We start from the raw sequence: 16985 nt of genomic DNA on the forward strand, positions 1-16985 counted from the left end.
TACTATTAAATTGCTATAGTGAGCAGAGGTGCAACGAAGCACAACGCGCTAATTATTAAGTAGATATTATAACCAAGGACAACGACAGCACAGTGCCACCACAGCACACACACCACCAGCTGCCCCCCGCCATTCAAACACTACTACATTATTCAGGCATTTACCCATAATTACCCACTTTTCATATTCAATGGTAACTGTAGGAAAAATTTAATGTGAAACACGTGCGCAAAGTTCGTTTGCTGCACTCAAGAAACCATTCTTTCGATGCAGCAAACTGTCACTTTGCGCACTAGTTGCACAAATAACTATTATATCAAAATGACGGGGAGAATGTCTGAAACCTGAATTTTTTTCAGCACTACTGGCTATTGGGGATGATAGGTATTCTACATACATTTATGTGGTTAAATTATAAATTTGAGAAAGTTTGAATTTCACACGATTTGGCAACGCTGTAATTTCTTCGGCTTGAGGGCTTGGAGTTATTATTGTTTATATAGACTATAGAACACAAATTTAAATTGTCAACCACTTTTATGGTTGTCATAACTTGTGTTTTAATTATGGAAAAGTACCACATCACACACAACACAACTGTAAGTTTAAAAGCAGCAAGTGAAAATTTACTGTAGACTCAAAGAGAGATTTGGGATGGCAGAAAGGAACATCTGGTTTAATAAACAGTGCTTAATGAACAATATCTTTTCAAAATATGTTTCCATTTCTACAAAAATAAAAATGGTTGACAATTTCAATTTGTGTTATGATTATGGAGAAGTACCACATCATACACAACACAACTGTAAAAAAATTCTTACATTATTTTACATACTTTAGGAGTATACAACTGCGAGCGGAGTAAAAATAATCTACTTATCTTGTATCAATCGCTGATTCAAGAAAACAAATGTTTCGCTTTTTGTATTTTCAGTGTATCTACAAACCCCTAATATCTTTTAGACGGTTGACTCTCAGGAAGTAGAACTGTTCTATTATAATTTCATTATAATCCATGTTTTCTCATTTTTATTCCACTATCCTAACAAATTATTACTAACAACTTGATGTATTGGCTAGCTTAGTATTTGGCATGCATAAATCCTAGGATCTTGTGAAGAAATTTCTTAATAATATTATCGATGTGGGTTTGTGATGAACGAGGATTCTTTGTAATATACGTTACGATAAACAATATTACAGAGATCCAACAATACTTGACAGTTATTTGTTGCTCAACTTACTGTATTATATCTTGCTTTTATTTTTGTAACGACCATCTTATTTTCTTTCTCTTTTTCTATTCAAACAGCACGCACAGATAATCGGAAAAGCTGACGAAGAACGACTACTAAAAGATAGAAAACTAGTTCTGCTAGTTGACTTGGATCAAACGTTAATCCACACCACAAACGATAACATTCCAAATAATCTCAAGGTAAGATGAAATATCTAGTAACAAATTTAGAAGTGACACTTAATTTTTTATTTAACAGAAAGCTTTGCATTTTTTTCTGTTGTAGGAGGAATTGTTAGTAGTAAGTCGTTAGTAGCTAGACCACATGATAAGCTGCTACTATAAAGTATTATTTTGCACACCATCCTATGTGAATTATCCTAGTAGTATGTTTTGCTATGTTTGTAAAGGATTCAAGGATTGAAAGGTTCAAAGAACCTCACATGTCATCCGAAGCTTACTGTGAGTCCCAAGTATGAAAGTTGAGCAAACCAATACCTGTGTCCTTAATAAGATCCAGGAGTTTTTTCTTATACTAACATCCCATTCATCACCTGGCTGCTTGCAGTAGCATGGCTTTCGCAATCCTGTATGATATGTTTGGCTGTCTCTTCAGACTGATTACAAAGCCTACACATCTGACATTCATTTCTGAGTCCAATTGTGTGGAGATGTAGCCTGAAGTGGCCGTGTCCAGTTATCAGAGCAATCTGAGCTGCTTGACCTGACCTTTACCCAAACTCACCAGCCAGCTTTGTGTATCAACAACCTCTCTAAAGTTATCATAAAATAAGTAGAGATAGGCCCACCATCAGAAGAAATTACTGTGTTGACAAATCGTGTAAAATTGCGACTTTCTCAAATTTCCAATTAAATTACCACAGAATTGTTTGTAGAATATCATTCCCAATATCCAGTAGTGCTCAAAAAGTTTCAGAGTTGCTGATTTAAAGGAAATTGATGAAATTGAAAACATCGCGAAAATGTATTTCTTCGAATATCACTTGCCTCTGAATTATGGGATGTCGTAATGTGTTTTATATCAAAATGACGGGGAGAATGTCTGAACCCTGAATTTTTTTCAGCACTACTGGATATTGGGGATGATAGGATTCTACATACATTTCTGTGGTTAATTACAAATTTGAGAAAGTTCCAATTTCACACGATTTGGCAACGCTGTAATTTCTTCGGCTTGAGGGCTTGGAGTTTATTATTTGTTTATACAGACTATAGAACACAAATTTAAATTGTCAACCACTTTTATGGTTGTCATAACTTGTGTTTAATTATGGAAAAGTACCACATCACACACAACACAACTGTAAGTTTAAGAGCTGCAAGTGAAAATTTACTGTAGACTCAAAGAGAGATTTGGGATGGCAGAAAGGAACATCTGGTTTAATAAACAGTGCTTAATGAACAATATCTTTTCAATATATGTTTCCATTTCTACAAAAATAAAAATGGTTGACAATTTCAATTTGTGTTATGATTGTGGAAAAGTACCACATCATACACAACACAAAAATTCTTACATTATTTACATACTTTAGGAGTATACAACTGCGAGCGGAGTAAAAATAATCTACTTATCTTGTATCAATCGCTGATTCAAGAAAAAAAAATGTTTCGCTTTTTGTATTTTCAGTGTAATCTACAAACCCCTAATATCTTTTAGACGGTTGACTCTCAGGAAGTAGAACTGTTCTATTATAATTTCCATTATAATCCCATGTTTTCTCATTTTTATTCCACTATTCTAACAAATTATTACTAATAACTTGATGTATTGGTTAGCTTACTATTTAGCATACATAAATCCTAGGCGCTTGTGAAGAAATCTCTTAATAATATTATCGATGTGGGTTTGTGATGAACGAGGATTCTTTGTAACATACGTTACGATAAACAATATTACTGAGATCTAACAATACTTGACAGTTATTTGTTGCTCAACTTACTGTATTATATCTTGCTTTTATTTTTGTAACGACCATCTTATTTTCTTTCTCTTTTTCTATTCAAACAGCACGCACAGATAATCGGAAAAGCTGACGAAGAACGACTACTAAAAGATAGAAAACTAGTTCTGCTAGTTGACTTGGATCAAACGTTAATCCACACCACAAACGATAACATTCCAAATAATCTCAAGGTAAGATGAAATATCTAGTAACAAATTTAGAAGTGACACTTAATTTTTTATTTAACAGAAAGCTTTGCATTTTTTTCTGTTGTAGGAGGAATTGTTAGTAGTAAGTCGTTAGTAGCTAGACCACATGATAAGCTGCTACTATAAAGTATTATTTTGCACACCATCCTATGTGAATTATCCTAGTAGTAACTCGAACTTACAACTTTTCAACTTTTGAAGGTATCATCATAGCTGCTCTAGTGGGTTCTTCCAGTGTTCTTTTATCCGGTGAAGAAGAGGTGAATTATGTGAACGTCGCAACGAATAAAGGAAAACATACCTCAAGATCCTGTTTTTGTTTTCTTTAGGGCTACTTTTTAATATAAATAAAAATATAAATCTGAGTACCCTTTCGGCTACTAATGCCATAAAAAAATCACTTGAAATGACATTATTAGCCGATAAATGTCATTTATAATTTAAAAATGATAATCAGATCTATATTTTTATGTATCTCAAGATCCTGTTATAGCTCAAATCGAATGAATAATGAATCTCGTAGAAAACTGTAAGGTATAGGACTGTGTAGGACTAAAACTGGACTGTGACGCTAAAATAATAAATGTAGTACTGACAATTGAGAATAGAAATTCTGTTATTTCATATTGATTAAAAATATCACTTATATAGAATTTTCACTTTGATTTTTTGTTTCGTTTACAGGATGTTTTTCATTTTCAATTGTACGGGCCGAAATCTCCATGGTATCACACTCGATTTCGTCCAAGAACGAACCAATTCCTTATGGCGATGAGTGAATACTACGAACTCCACATCTGCACTTTCGGTGCCCGAAACTATGCTCATATGATTGCCAGATTCTTGGATCCTGATGGGAAATTTTTCTCCCATAGAATATTGTCCAGAGACGAATGCTTCAATCCAAATTCAAAGATGGCAAACCTCAAGTAAGTTGAATCTTTCACATTAGACAATGTCCCTGGCTGACAAATAATTTTTGAATAGTAGCGCTCATCGTATTTCCATCTAGCTGTTTACCCTGTTGTCAATGTTTGCTGTAGCAGAAGTCTTCGGGGTGATTTGCTGCATTTAATTTGGATTTTTGTTTGATAATAATTATTTCACATTAGAGTTTGTTCACACTATAAAACATGTCATCACTCCCAGTAACATATGATAAGAATGAATGTACAGTTGCTCTTGGAGAAGAACTTCTAAGACTACTCTCGCGAAGGGCCAGTATCATTATTTTTATATTATATTCACACAAATAGTATATTTTATTGTATTATGTATATTTTTGAATACAGCAATTGAAAAAAATCTAAAATTATTATTTCAAAAGAATGTTCTAAAATAAGTGGTAGCTATATTTTTGTTGATTAAAATGCTGTTTAGAAGCTATTTTAACGGAATATAAAACCGAGGTTTTCTCAAGAGAATGAATTGCAATCCATAGGAAACTTGGGAAAATTACCTGTAATAAGTTGTGTATACGGAGAGGATATTCTTTCATCAACGGCGCGGTGATATTGGTGAGAACTGGCTTGCAAGAGATAAGCACGATACACAGGCAAGGAAAGGGAAAGGAGTGCGAAAAAGTACTGCCAAAAATACAATAAATGATCAGAAATACTAGAAATGGCGCGGGAAATCAAATGTCTTCACCATTGTTGGTTTTTTTTTTGTAAAGTTTGAAATCAGATTTGAAAAATCATGAAATTAGTTACCTTAACATGTATCCTAACTTGGTCCAAGTACATTGTTTTATTGTGTGCGTTTTAAGTTACTGAACTCAATTTCTTAGATGGAATCTATTTTACAATTATTATTATTTTTATCATGATATTTTAATGAACAAAGAACAAATATTTTCATCTTTGTCAATCAAACTTCAAATAAATTTGTTTCACGACAAACAAATGTTTTAGCAAACCTGCTTCAACCTATTGTCAGTAATCTCTATCATCATAGAGAAAAGATAGCATAAGAAGATATTCCATGGTATAGGTAGTTCAAGTTCCAAATTTCAAGCCGATTTTTTGTTAACTCAAGCCGATTACTAAATACTATCGACCACTTTCTATTACTACTGTTTTGGACGGGTAAGAGTGTAAGAACGGGGTATCTCCTTATGCTATATTTTCTCTATGGTATCAGTTTCAAATTCCACTTTCTTAGCAATAATAAATTACATGTTTTAAAAAACGCAATTCAAGGTCCGTCTTCAGCATACACATAAATGTGTATCTCGATACTCGATACAAGTATGGTAATATAGTGTTGCAAAGTGATATTTGATAATTATCAATTTAATAGTAAACTATCTAATATGTGTATAGTTCTCACACAAATTTTGAACATGATTACAGGGCGCTTTTCCCTTGCGGAGATAATATGGTGTGCATCATTGACGACAGAGAAGACGTTTGGAATTTCGCGCCCAACTTGATCCATGTGAAGCCGTACCATTTTTTCAGTCACACCGGAGACATCCATGCTCCTCCCGGGCTCTCCAAATGTGAAAATGATGAGAAAGAAGGCATCGATTTCTCTCAATTCGCTGAAGGTAATTTCTCTTTTCACAAATAATAAATCAAGGAGTAAATGTATTGCTATTGTTGGATTTGGTAGGTACATTCAATTTGATTGGATCATCGTTTATTTCAACTTTGTCCACCAATCTTTTCGATGAGACTACATCGGACTTTCTTCATAGTGTTCCTTAGACCAGTTATACTGTAGAATAGACACGCCCCATACTGAAAGTCGATGAAGCCAACATCTACTGCCATATTGCCCCATCGTGACGTCAGCATCGTATAGAAAACGTTTCTGTAGAGTTTGTTTACATTGTTTTCCATAGCAGATTGTGTATACTTCAGATGGAAGTAAATTATTGAAAAACTAAAATTATATAATTAAGAACCTATGATAATTATTATATAATGCTGACGTCACGAATCATGGCAGTAGATGTGGGCTTCCTCGACTTCCAGTATGAATATACGGAGTAATCCGTGGTCTAGAGGATAGAGTGCTTGTGTAGCAGCATAGAGATCCTGGGTTCAAACCCTCGTAATAACAATTTTTTTTAACCAGATCACTCCCGTGTTATCGGATGGGCACGTTAAACTGTCGGTCCCGGCTGAAGTATGACAGTCGTAAGGCCCATTGACGGCTTAAATTATATATTCAGGCGGTGGGACCTTCCCGCAAGGGACTCCCCACCAACAAAAGCCACACGAATTTAATTTTTAGTATGAATATACAGTGGGGCGTGTCTATTCTATAACTGGTCTAAGTAGTGTTCCCAATAATTCATAACCTACAATTTGAGAAACTAGGCTATAATTCTCACTAAAGTTGAATACATCAAGTCATTTTTGAATTGATATGCACGTAAAGTTACTCATAATGTAATTTATGAATTAAAAAATTATCAATAGACCTAATTTGTAATTGTGAATGTGTAACTTTACGTGCATATCAATTCAAAAATGACTTGATGTATTCAACTTTAGTGAGAATTATAGCATAGTTTCTCAAATTGTAGGTTATGAATTGGGAACACTATGAAGAAAGTCCGATGTAGTCTCATCGAGGAGATGGGTGGAAAAAGTTGAAATAAATGATGATCCAATCTTATTGCTAATGGTTTATTTTCTGTGATATTGATTGTACAAGTAGTAATGATTATTGTATTACCAGACATTTTCTGGATAAGTCAGGTTAACAAGATTGAGAGACTATAACAAAAATATTGATTCTGAATTCGTATACCTTAGGAACAGTTGGCAGGTTCTAGGATGATAGATAGATCATAGATAGATAGATAATTTAGCAGCCACTGACCTCCTTTCAAAGGGGTATATGGACTTGTCAATATACACAGATGATCTTCTGCTGTATTCCGAAAAATCAGTATCAGTGAAAGTAGCCGACACGGTGGAACTATAATTTCCATGGGTTCTAATTGGACTATTCACACCCAGTCCTCCGAGCGAGTATGAATAGTCCCATTTAAACTTATGGGAATAATATTCTCGCTTTACCGGACACGTTCACTGTCACTGATATGTGGGAATCCAGCTTTAAGTTGAGAATCATGCGCCTGGTACTCCCGTTGGAAGGGGTACCGCTTGAGCCAACTCCTCTGAATACGATTCATGAGTTGTAAAATCACTTCCCGATGGTTCGGAACCCACCAAAAACGGTGGGTCCATTCATCTCGCATTATCATACGCCTCATTACCCACGCACAAGACTAGAGCTCATGTAGGCATCACCCTCAGCGAAAAAAAGTGTCGAAGCTACTACATAGTAATAATAATAATATTAAGTGACCTGCCTGGCTCAGATCTGGTGTCAGAGTTTTCAGGTCGCAACTGATCAATTTCAGGGCCTCTGACATGACCTAACGACTGCTTTTTAGTTTTTAGGCAGCCGGGACCGACGGTACATAGTAAAAACTGATATAATAGATATTGAATGAGAAGACTTGCAATTGTCACAAGCATTTATTTATTAAAACAACGAGTTACTACTTTGAAATTTTCTCTATTATCAATTTCTAGTAAACTCCAAGTTGTTATCAATATAGTGTTCATCACACCACCACAATTTCACTTTTCTATGAAAATTATTTGGACACGTGAAACAAAACTCCATACCATTTCTAAATGAAATTTCATTTTTACAAAAAATGGATGATCATTATTCAGCTCTAGTGAAACTCAATTTATTGATTCATCAATGATTGCTTTCTATAGTGGTCCACGTTATAATGGCAGTGGCGAAAGATAGGAGAACAACGTTGCTGAACCTGTGTCTTGTCAATGCCTTTTATAGACGTTAGCTGATACAGGTTTATTGATGTAATATTAACTGTTCATTTTTTTCAATCAATATATCAATTATATTTTATTAAGCAGGAAAATATATTTTTAAATAATTTCATAATGAATTTTCAAAATTAAGATGAAATCTTTGGTAATTATCAATTCTACATTGTTAAAATACGATCTGGCAACAGAGCAAAGCAAGAAAGCGCTATCCGCTTTGTTGAATGATAGACAAGGATGATAATACCATTGCTAATCAAACACTGCCATTATAACGTGGACCTCACTATAAATTATAATACTATTCTGTACCTAATCAGATAGATACTTCTATAATAAATACCTAATCAGATAGATCCTTAGACTGGATTGATTGCTATGTGGTTGAAATAAATTAAATTATTATAATATTACCTCTTTTACAACGTTTCAATTAATAAAATTAAGGAAGATATATCCAAACCTTCTAACTGTATCTCTTTATTTCTCAGAGATTGACATTTATCATGTACATTTCTTGTTTCAGGAACCAAAGTAAAATCGAAAGCTGGAAAATTCAAATCCAAAAATGGTCTCAAAGAGAAAAAGAAGAAAGAAGTGAATGATAGTGAATTGGAAGAAGGCGAACTAAAGTCTGCAGATAACTCTATTAGTGAATCAGAGTTAGAAAACATTGAAAAATGTTCAATTAGTACAAACTCAATTACAGCACCTCCTGCCAAACCCGTATCAGATTCTGAATCTACCACCGATAATTCCACTGCTATTCCCAATAGTGATGTGAATGATAAGGAGAAGTCCTCTGAAGAACAATTGAAGTGTGATGAAGCTGTGAAAAGTTCAGATCGTTCTGCTGATTCCAAAGCCGAGGATTCTAATGTGGATAGTGAAAGTACTACTACTATTGGGAAGAAAAAGGTGGATTCCACGGAAGGGAAAGAGGAAAAAAGTGATGAAGAGGAAAGGGGCCCAGTAGTTGATGCAAATTCAAAAACTGACGATGAAACTGGTAGTATCGAAGACATCAAGAAAGTGGAGCCTATTGATTCTACGGAAAGTGGTGAACCAAATGAGAAACTTGAAGAATCCAAAGAATGTAAAGAACTTGATAGTTGTAACAAAGAAGATAAAACTGATTCTAGAATTGATAGTAGTATCAAAGAAGATAAAACTGATTCTACACTTGATAATAGTAACAAAGAAGGTGAAAAAGATTCTAAGAAGTCCAGAATGGTCCAGATGTAACTTGTAGTGATGAGAGATTGAAGAAATCGGAGGAAGATAACTTGTTAGAAGTGGAGGAAAGCGACGATTATCTTTTGTATTTGGAAGATATTCTGAAAAAGATACACGCCGAGTTCTACCATTCGTACGATTCCAAGCAGGATGCTGATCTGAAGCAGATTGTGCCAACGTTGAAGGAGAAGGTTTTGGCGGGGACAAAGCTGGTTTTCAGCGGTCTGGTGCCAACTCATGCAGCCCTAGAGCAGAGCAAAGCGTACTACATCGCCAGAAGCCTGGGCGCCGAAGTGACCAAGGAGCTGGACAAGGAGACGACGCACCTGATAGCGGTGAGGTCGGGAACGGCCAAGATGAACGCCGCTAAGAAGATGAAGCATGTGAGGGTGGTGACTCCGGACTGGTTGTGGTCATGCGCCGAGAGGTGGGAGCGGGTGGAAGAGCTCCTGTTTCCGGTGACTTGTGAGAAGACAAGCTCGCGTCACCCGCCACCACACTGCGTCAGTCCCACGCACGGCATGCCCGCCCAGCGACAACGGACTCCCAGCGGTCGCTTCATGGACACCATCAACCCGCTCATGTCGTTCTCGTCCGAGGACATCGCCGACATGGACGCCGAGGTCGAGGATATCTGCAACGAGTCGGAGAGTGACGGCGAGGGCGACGCCCAGGAGAGGCCCGCCAAGCGGAAAAAGTTCGAGTCCACTTTCGAAAACGACGAGTCTAGTTCGAGCTCGGCTGATTCTCTTTCAGGTAATACTAGCCGTGCTTGCTTTGTTTTGACTATGTCAATAATAATTATTCACAGAGCCAAGTGTTATGCCATTTTATCTTCCAAAATCTATAACGTCATTATAAAGAAAAAATGGCTTATTCATGTAAGGGATAGGAAATACACATGAATGACGCATCATCACGACTGAGCAGCTACTGAACTGATTAACTTTAATAGACCTATTTTCACTTCTTGAAGATTTCACTACGTCAAGTTTCCAGTTCAAGTTTTCAATTCGTCAGGTCTCCTATTTGTGATACTTTGCTTGAGTGGTCATCTTTAACATTATTATTAAGTAAGGAATTCGTTTATATATGTATGGGATAGGAAATACACGATTGGATATCATTTCTTATCAACTAAAGAAGTGATTAACTTGCAATTTTATTTAAAGATTCTGAATTTACCGAGGATGATATTGGCTTATTTTCATTTATATTAATTCTAATTCAATGATTTGAACAAATCTACGTAATAATAAAAGCCCAACCAAACAGACCTTTATCAGAGTGAAAAGTGTAATCAGCAGCACGCGTGATTCATGGGCTGTGGGTTCGAGACCAATTAAAACACAATTTTTTGCTGAGAATTTTCAACTATGTTGAAGATTATGAATTATTGATTTTGACGAATTAGTAAATAATTATTTTATTTTTATGTTTCCTGGACATAAGGAGATCACAACACAACTTTTTCCTCAGTGCAAAGCAACTGCTAGTTACAGGTAGAACTCAAAATTTCAGTTTCGTTGCTATGGGCTTCAGCCTTGCAACAGTAAAATTCGATACATCATATTCTAATCATTACTTTAATTGATAAATTTTTAAAAATGGAGATTGTACTTTTCAATTATTTGTGTTTGGATTTATCTAAAGGATAGCAAACACTCAACTCTGTCAAAATATGCTGTGTGCCACAGCTATCAGCATTTTTATTAAATGCACTACATCTACTGCACGGTCCACACAAGTCCGATGATCCATGATTACTAAACAGCAAAGCGAGGTTGAGTGGTAGAGAGGACATGAAAGTCCTAACTCTGCCTACTAATTTTTTTTCATTTAATTTCAATGCGCTCACATAAATTATGCAACTTTTTGATTCTACAGTGCTATTAACTTAAACGCTAAAATTTTCCCTGCACCTGCAATTTCAATCAAACGTATCTCTTTATTCAGCCGAGCACAAATCAAATTTATTTGCCAAAAGTTTCAATACAAATGAACAGAATTCAACAATCCACAATTTATGAATATGCCAGAAATAAATTATTTTTATATTCCTAGAAAAACTTCAATTTAGATTGAAATGATTGTATATAATATTATTCACATTCTTAGCAAAAGTCAAACATAGTTTTTCATATTGTGTGTTTTTCATTCTCTATTTTTTCAAATATATGCGTTATAAGCTAAATCAAAGTAATTTTCCCTCGGTATTCACAGTATCGCAGTTTTTTAGTAACTGAGTAATTTAATGGTTTTTGGTTTCAGGGGAAAACATCAGGGGCTGGAGCAAGAAGCGGCTGAAACCGGAAGAACCCGACATGGAAGAGGAGGAGTCGCTGAACACGAGGTTCAGGAGGGGGGAAGAGCTTCCTAGCGACGTGGACCTGGGAGAGGACAGCGGCGCTAGTGTGGGCAGCGAGGAGCCCATGGATGATATCAGCGACGGTGACTGGAACATGATGGGCGCCGCCCTTGAACGAGAGTTCCTCGAGGGAGATTGAACAGCCAAAATGATGGACGCTGCACTCGAGCGAGAATTCCTTGAGAGAGATTGAACAGCTGTGCAGTGCAGTGTACAAAGTGTACTCTATATAGTTGTAATTCGTCTCATCTCCACAATACCTCTACGGTTTCTTTGCCAATGCATTCAACTCAGTGTACAAAGTGTATTGTAGTTGTAATTTGATTTATTTCAAGAATACCTCTAGAACTCCAACCCTCATTCAAGGCCAACTAATAAGACAGTGTCCTAGTTGTAATCAATTCCTTTTCAGGAACACCTTTAATATTCTCAATCCTCATCCAAGGATTATTTGCCAATAGATTCAACTTGTAAGACAGTGTACAAAGTGTATCCTAGTTGTAATTCGTCTCACCTCAATAATACCTCTACCATTTTTGATCCAATGCATTCAACCTATAAGACAGTGTACAATGTGTGTCCTAGTTATAATTAAATCCATCTATAAGATTTTCAATCCTCATTCAAGGATTCCTTGCTAATAGATTCAACTCATAAGACGGTGTTAAAAGTGTACCCTAGTTGTAATTTGTAAAATCTCAATAACTCCTCTACGACTTTCAATCCTCAGCAGGTTAATGCATTTTGGCTGGGCAAAGGCTAAAAATAAACTTTCTACTGGTCATATTTTTCAAAGTTTTTTTCGATTTGAATACCATCAAGCTATCAAAAAAGTTTTCTCAGGAAAACATTTTTTTCGATCATTACTTTTTGTGATATGAGCCCCTAAAGTTTAAATTTTTGGGACAACATTTTAAATTGGGTAAGAGATTGAAATGAGATTTATGATGTTCATGATTATTGATTTACGATCAATGAGATTTAGAGGATACATTCTTCATGGTATTTTTGATTGAATAAAACAATTTTTTTTTCAAATATATCAGTTTTTGAGAAAGTTATTCGATTTACAAAAAAGGACCAAAAATAACTTTCAGTTGAGTTATTTCTGGTAAATTGAATAACTTTCTCAAAAATGATATTTTCGAAAAATGTTTGTTTTATTTAATGAACAATAACATGAAGAATTTATCCTCTAAATCTCATTGATTAATCTCCTACCAAATTTGAAATGTTCTGTCCAAAAAAATTAAACTTTAGGCGCTCATATCACAAAAAGTACTGATAGGAAAAAAAATTTTCCTGAGAAAACTTTTTCATTTTGATAGCTTGATGATATACAAATCTGAAAACTTTGAAAAATATCACCAGTAGAAAGTTTATTTTCAGCCTTTGCACAGCCTTAAGTTGGTTCTGTAAGTTTAGAAGCGCTCTATTGCACAACTGTTTAAGTCATGTATCATCTGCATTCCATTTTCTATATTTTATTGAGGAACATACATTATTTATGAACTGATGTCAAGTTTATCTTTGAAAATTCGAATTACACTATTTAAGGTGTACAAGTGTTTTGTTTGAATTTTTTATTGATAGTCAAGCGTTTTTTTATATAGTTTCGCAAAGATGAATGTTTGATGGAAGATTGTAGTTCGTGAACATAAAATTTCAAGGATATCTTTAGCTTGAAATCCAGCAGTCATTCAGAAATTGTTTTTGAAGTGACAAAACTCGAAAACACTTCTATCCTGGATTCTCTCTTTTATTTGGGTCACCTATGGTACTAGTGGAAGAGTATCCAGTGTAGAAGTTACAACATGTGGTCTAGATTACTAATTATTTTCTCCGCTTTTTATCCTAGTATTTTGAGGATCCTTAAAAGTGGCGTGAGATACTAGGTATCTTGTTAATAACAAATTTCAATGGTAACAAAACAGTTTGTTTAGACTTTTATAGAAATATTACGTATTTCTATAAGTTGCGTAACAATGATTCATTACCAATAATTTTATTGTTCTGTTTGAATTTGTTTATAATGTTGACTTTTTCTATTAAATGCATTTTTTCTAATCTCGAAACTTGAAGATATAGACTGTTGTTAAGAAGCTCTTTAATTATAGTACAGTACCTATGTTTCAGTTGATATTATTTAAATCTGAAATAAATTTATTGGTCACGCACACAATTTGATATTTAAGTAGAAATCTGTTTGAAAATCCAGGAAATAATTTTCCATATTATGTCTATAATAATGTGTTCTTATTAATAGTCTAGTACATGGACATTTAGAAATGTATGCCACAAGCATTTACAGACCATTTCAGTAAAATTCTACTTTAATTTGCTTTGTAGACTTTTGATTGTTGATAGACATCACACGTCAATTTTATGACCACTCCTATTCAATTATGACCACTAAAAACCTATTTATTGTTAGCGGAATTGCGTGTTTCTAAAAAAATGTTAATTCACCATAAATAACTCATTCAGTATGTTGTACAACTCAACTTTATAATTTAATTGTTCATGTTGGAAATAGAATGTGATTTGCAGTCTGTGATAATATTACAGTACTCCAAAATCACCAAAAATGAAAAATGTAGGCTAAACTCATAGTTTGAATGAGCCATTACTTTGTAGCTTGATATTTTAATATTGAACAACTATTAATAATGTTTCTATTAGTTATCATTTCGAAATTTACCAGTAAACATTATTTTTCTATCCAATCGAAATAACATTTTTCAGCTATTTCAATAGGGCTACTTCAAAGTTTTATTTAAACTAGTAGTGTTTCAAAGAAAATAGATTACTTGTATTTTTCTGTAATAAAGCATGTTCTATTTATGGACTAATAGCCTACTTTAAAGAAATTAAGTTGGCATAACAATTAATGAATCATCTTAAATTATAATTTTTCTTCAACAGTTCAATACGGTATTTACTATTCGACTCTTGCTGTGGAATAAATCTCTGGATATTATCTTTTAGATTAGGTTTTGTATAACATACAATATGAGTCCAAAAGAGTGGTTGCATTAATTTAAATTAAACCTTTGTAAACTTATTGAACCCAAAGAAATGTTATTTTTGAATCTTGTTGATACTTTTGTGAGTCCTCTTTTGTTTTATTTTTAATAAAAGATCTGCTCAATTATGTAAATTTTTCTTGAATTCCATAGAATTGGTCCAATATTTGTATGTATTTAAATTTCTCTATCATCATTCAATGAACTCCTAATGATTTTTTGTATCTTCTTAATTAGGGGATTTTATTAATTATTGCATCAATGTGAAAGGATTTCTAGAGAAATCTAGAAGAAATTAACCCGATATGATGATTGTTTTAATGCGTAGTACAGAATACAGAATCTTCAACTAATACTCTTTTTCTTGACAAATAATTATCATTTTCAACAATTATTGATAAGAAAAAAATGATCTATTGACTCTTTCGCATTGATTGTTCATTGATGGTATTCTGAAAAAAATGATGACTTTCAATCTTTTAAAAATTTATCTTAATTGCTAATAATTAATCAATTTGTTTATAATCTATTTGTGCATCTGAAACAGGCTTTAATCAATAATCATTATAATTATTATTTTTTAGTAATTTCGCTTGAAAAATGTATCAATAAATGAAGTAAGTTTTTGATATGTAGTCTTCTAATTGCTTGCAAAATGGCAAATGACATGAAAATCATTCAATCATTGAGTGACAACATAGGTTAAAATGAAACAATAATATTGTCATATTTTCTTTTTTACCAAACGAGGAATTTCATAGTTTCTCTACAAATGTTTTGTTCTCACGTTCACTTCAATCACTTTAAAAAAAATGAGGTGGCAAATTTAAGTTTAGTGCATACACCTGCTATCCAAGAAAAAGTATTCTTATTTTCGCTTAGCAGTCTTCGCATGGCTTTTAAAACTACTTTCTTTTGAAGTTTTCTTCGGTTAGATAATTGAATATTTTGTACCGTATTAAAGTCTATGTAAAGTTCTTCAAATGTAGCGATAGGCTATATCTGAAGCTTATAAATATAATTCTCTATAACTTCTCCATCTCATTTTTCCTTATTTCAAAATCTATTAAAATTTATACAATCAAATAGATGAAGTGGCAAACCCACATCCGGTTGCATAAAAGTCTGTAAACTTTTAATCCAGATAGAATTCCACGAGAGCCAATCAGAAAAATCTTTAATTGTTTCTGTGAAATATAATCATGTTTAAAATGTAACAGGCTTTTGTGCAACCGGCCCCCTGTCTGAAATTCAAATGACCAATGTTTTTTCTTACGTTTTCAGAGAGAAAAAAGTGACAATATCTTTGTAATCTTGGTCGGTTCAATATAGCGCACTCTCGTATAATTTATTGAGTTAAGATCCTCTAACTTGCTGTAGTTTAAAAAAATACATTTATTATTTGAATGATCTATAATTAATTATTATTATTCAAATTATTTATAGTTGAAAAAATTACAGATTAAATACTTTCATTATGTGTGCAGCACCTTGAAATCACGTCAGCAATTTAGTATACCTGTGAATCTTCCCTCAATTTTCATCTACTGTAATGGAATACTGTCCAAAATAATGTTAGTTCAAATAACATTTTTTCAAGCACCATTGAAAGATCTCTTAAGTGCAAATAAATTGTATATTGATGTAAATCTTTCGTTGATAAATTGATGTCAGATTGTAGAAAACTAGGTAGAATACTAGGTATTAATAGAGGCACTCATTAATTTCGATATTATTGTAATGAAGAATTTATTAATAAATGTTCTTAATTTATTTATAATATTAAGGACTAATGAATTCTAGTTCATTTTGTCACTGTGATATGATCTTGCTGCTAATTTAGATGTCTTGATGTGTAACTTATAGCCTATAGTAAAAAGCAATAATTAACTATTTATTATAACTGATGGGTGTTCTTCGTTTCTTGAAAGAGATGTTTCGTTTTGTTACTTGTTATAACAATGATTGGTAAAATAAAACAATAATGTTTTTCATTACACCTTTTTAATTCAATAATATGATCCTGATGCAAAAATTTAAACTACAATGAATTCTTTTTATTCAGTGAGCCTTCCTCATTGGAGTATCGCATAAGGGCAAACGCATAGTGAGGAGG

The 16985-nt window shown here is 33.6% G+C and overlaps 1 protein-coding gene across 1 annotated transcript in view; it reads left to right on the forward strand.

Moving 5' to 3' along the window:
- The window catches only part of LOC120349692 (RNA polymerase II subunit A C-terminal domain phosphatase-like), a 36364-nt gene extending 23425 nt beyond the window's left edge, over positions 1-12939 (forward strand). Inside the window, 6 exon segments of the mRNA XM_039420203.1 lie at positions 3270-3395; positions 4098-4342; positions 5768-5964; positions 8766-9457; positions 9460-10231; positions 11747-12939. Coding sequence (XP_039276137.1) covers positions 3270-3395; positions 4098-4342; positions 5768-5964; positions 8766-9457; positions 9460-10231; positions 11747-11982 — 2268 coding nt within the window. The 3' untranslated portion in view covers positions 11983-12939.
- Positions 12940-16985: the final 4046 nt, after the last annotated feature.

The sequence above is a fragment of the Nilaparvata lugens genome, chromosome 2 (genome assembly GCF_014356525.2).
Source record: "Nilaparvata lugens isolate BPH chromosome 2, ASM1435652v1, whole genome shotgun sequence".
Classification (NCBI taxonomy): Eukaryota; Metazoa; Arthropoda; class Insecta; order Hemiptera; family Delphacidae; genus Nilaparvata; species Nilaparvata lugens.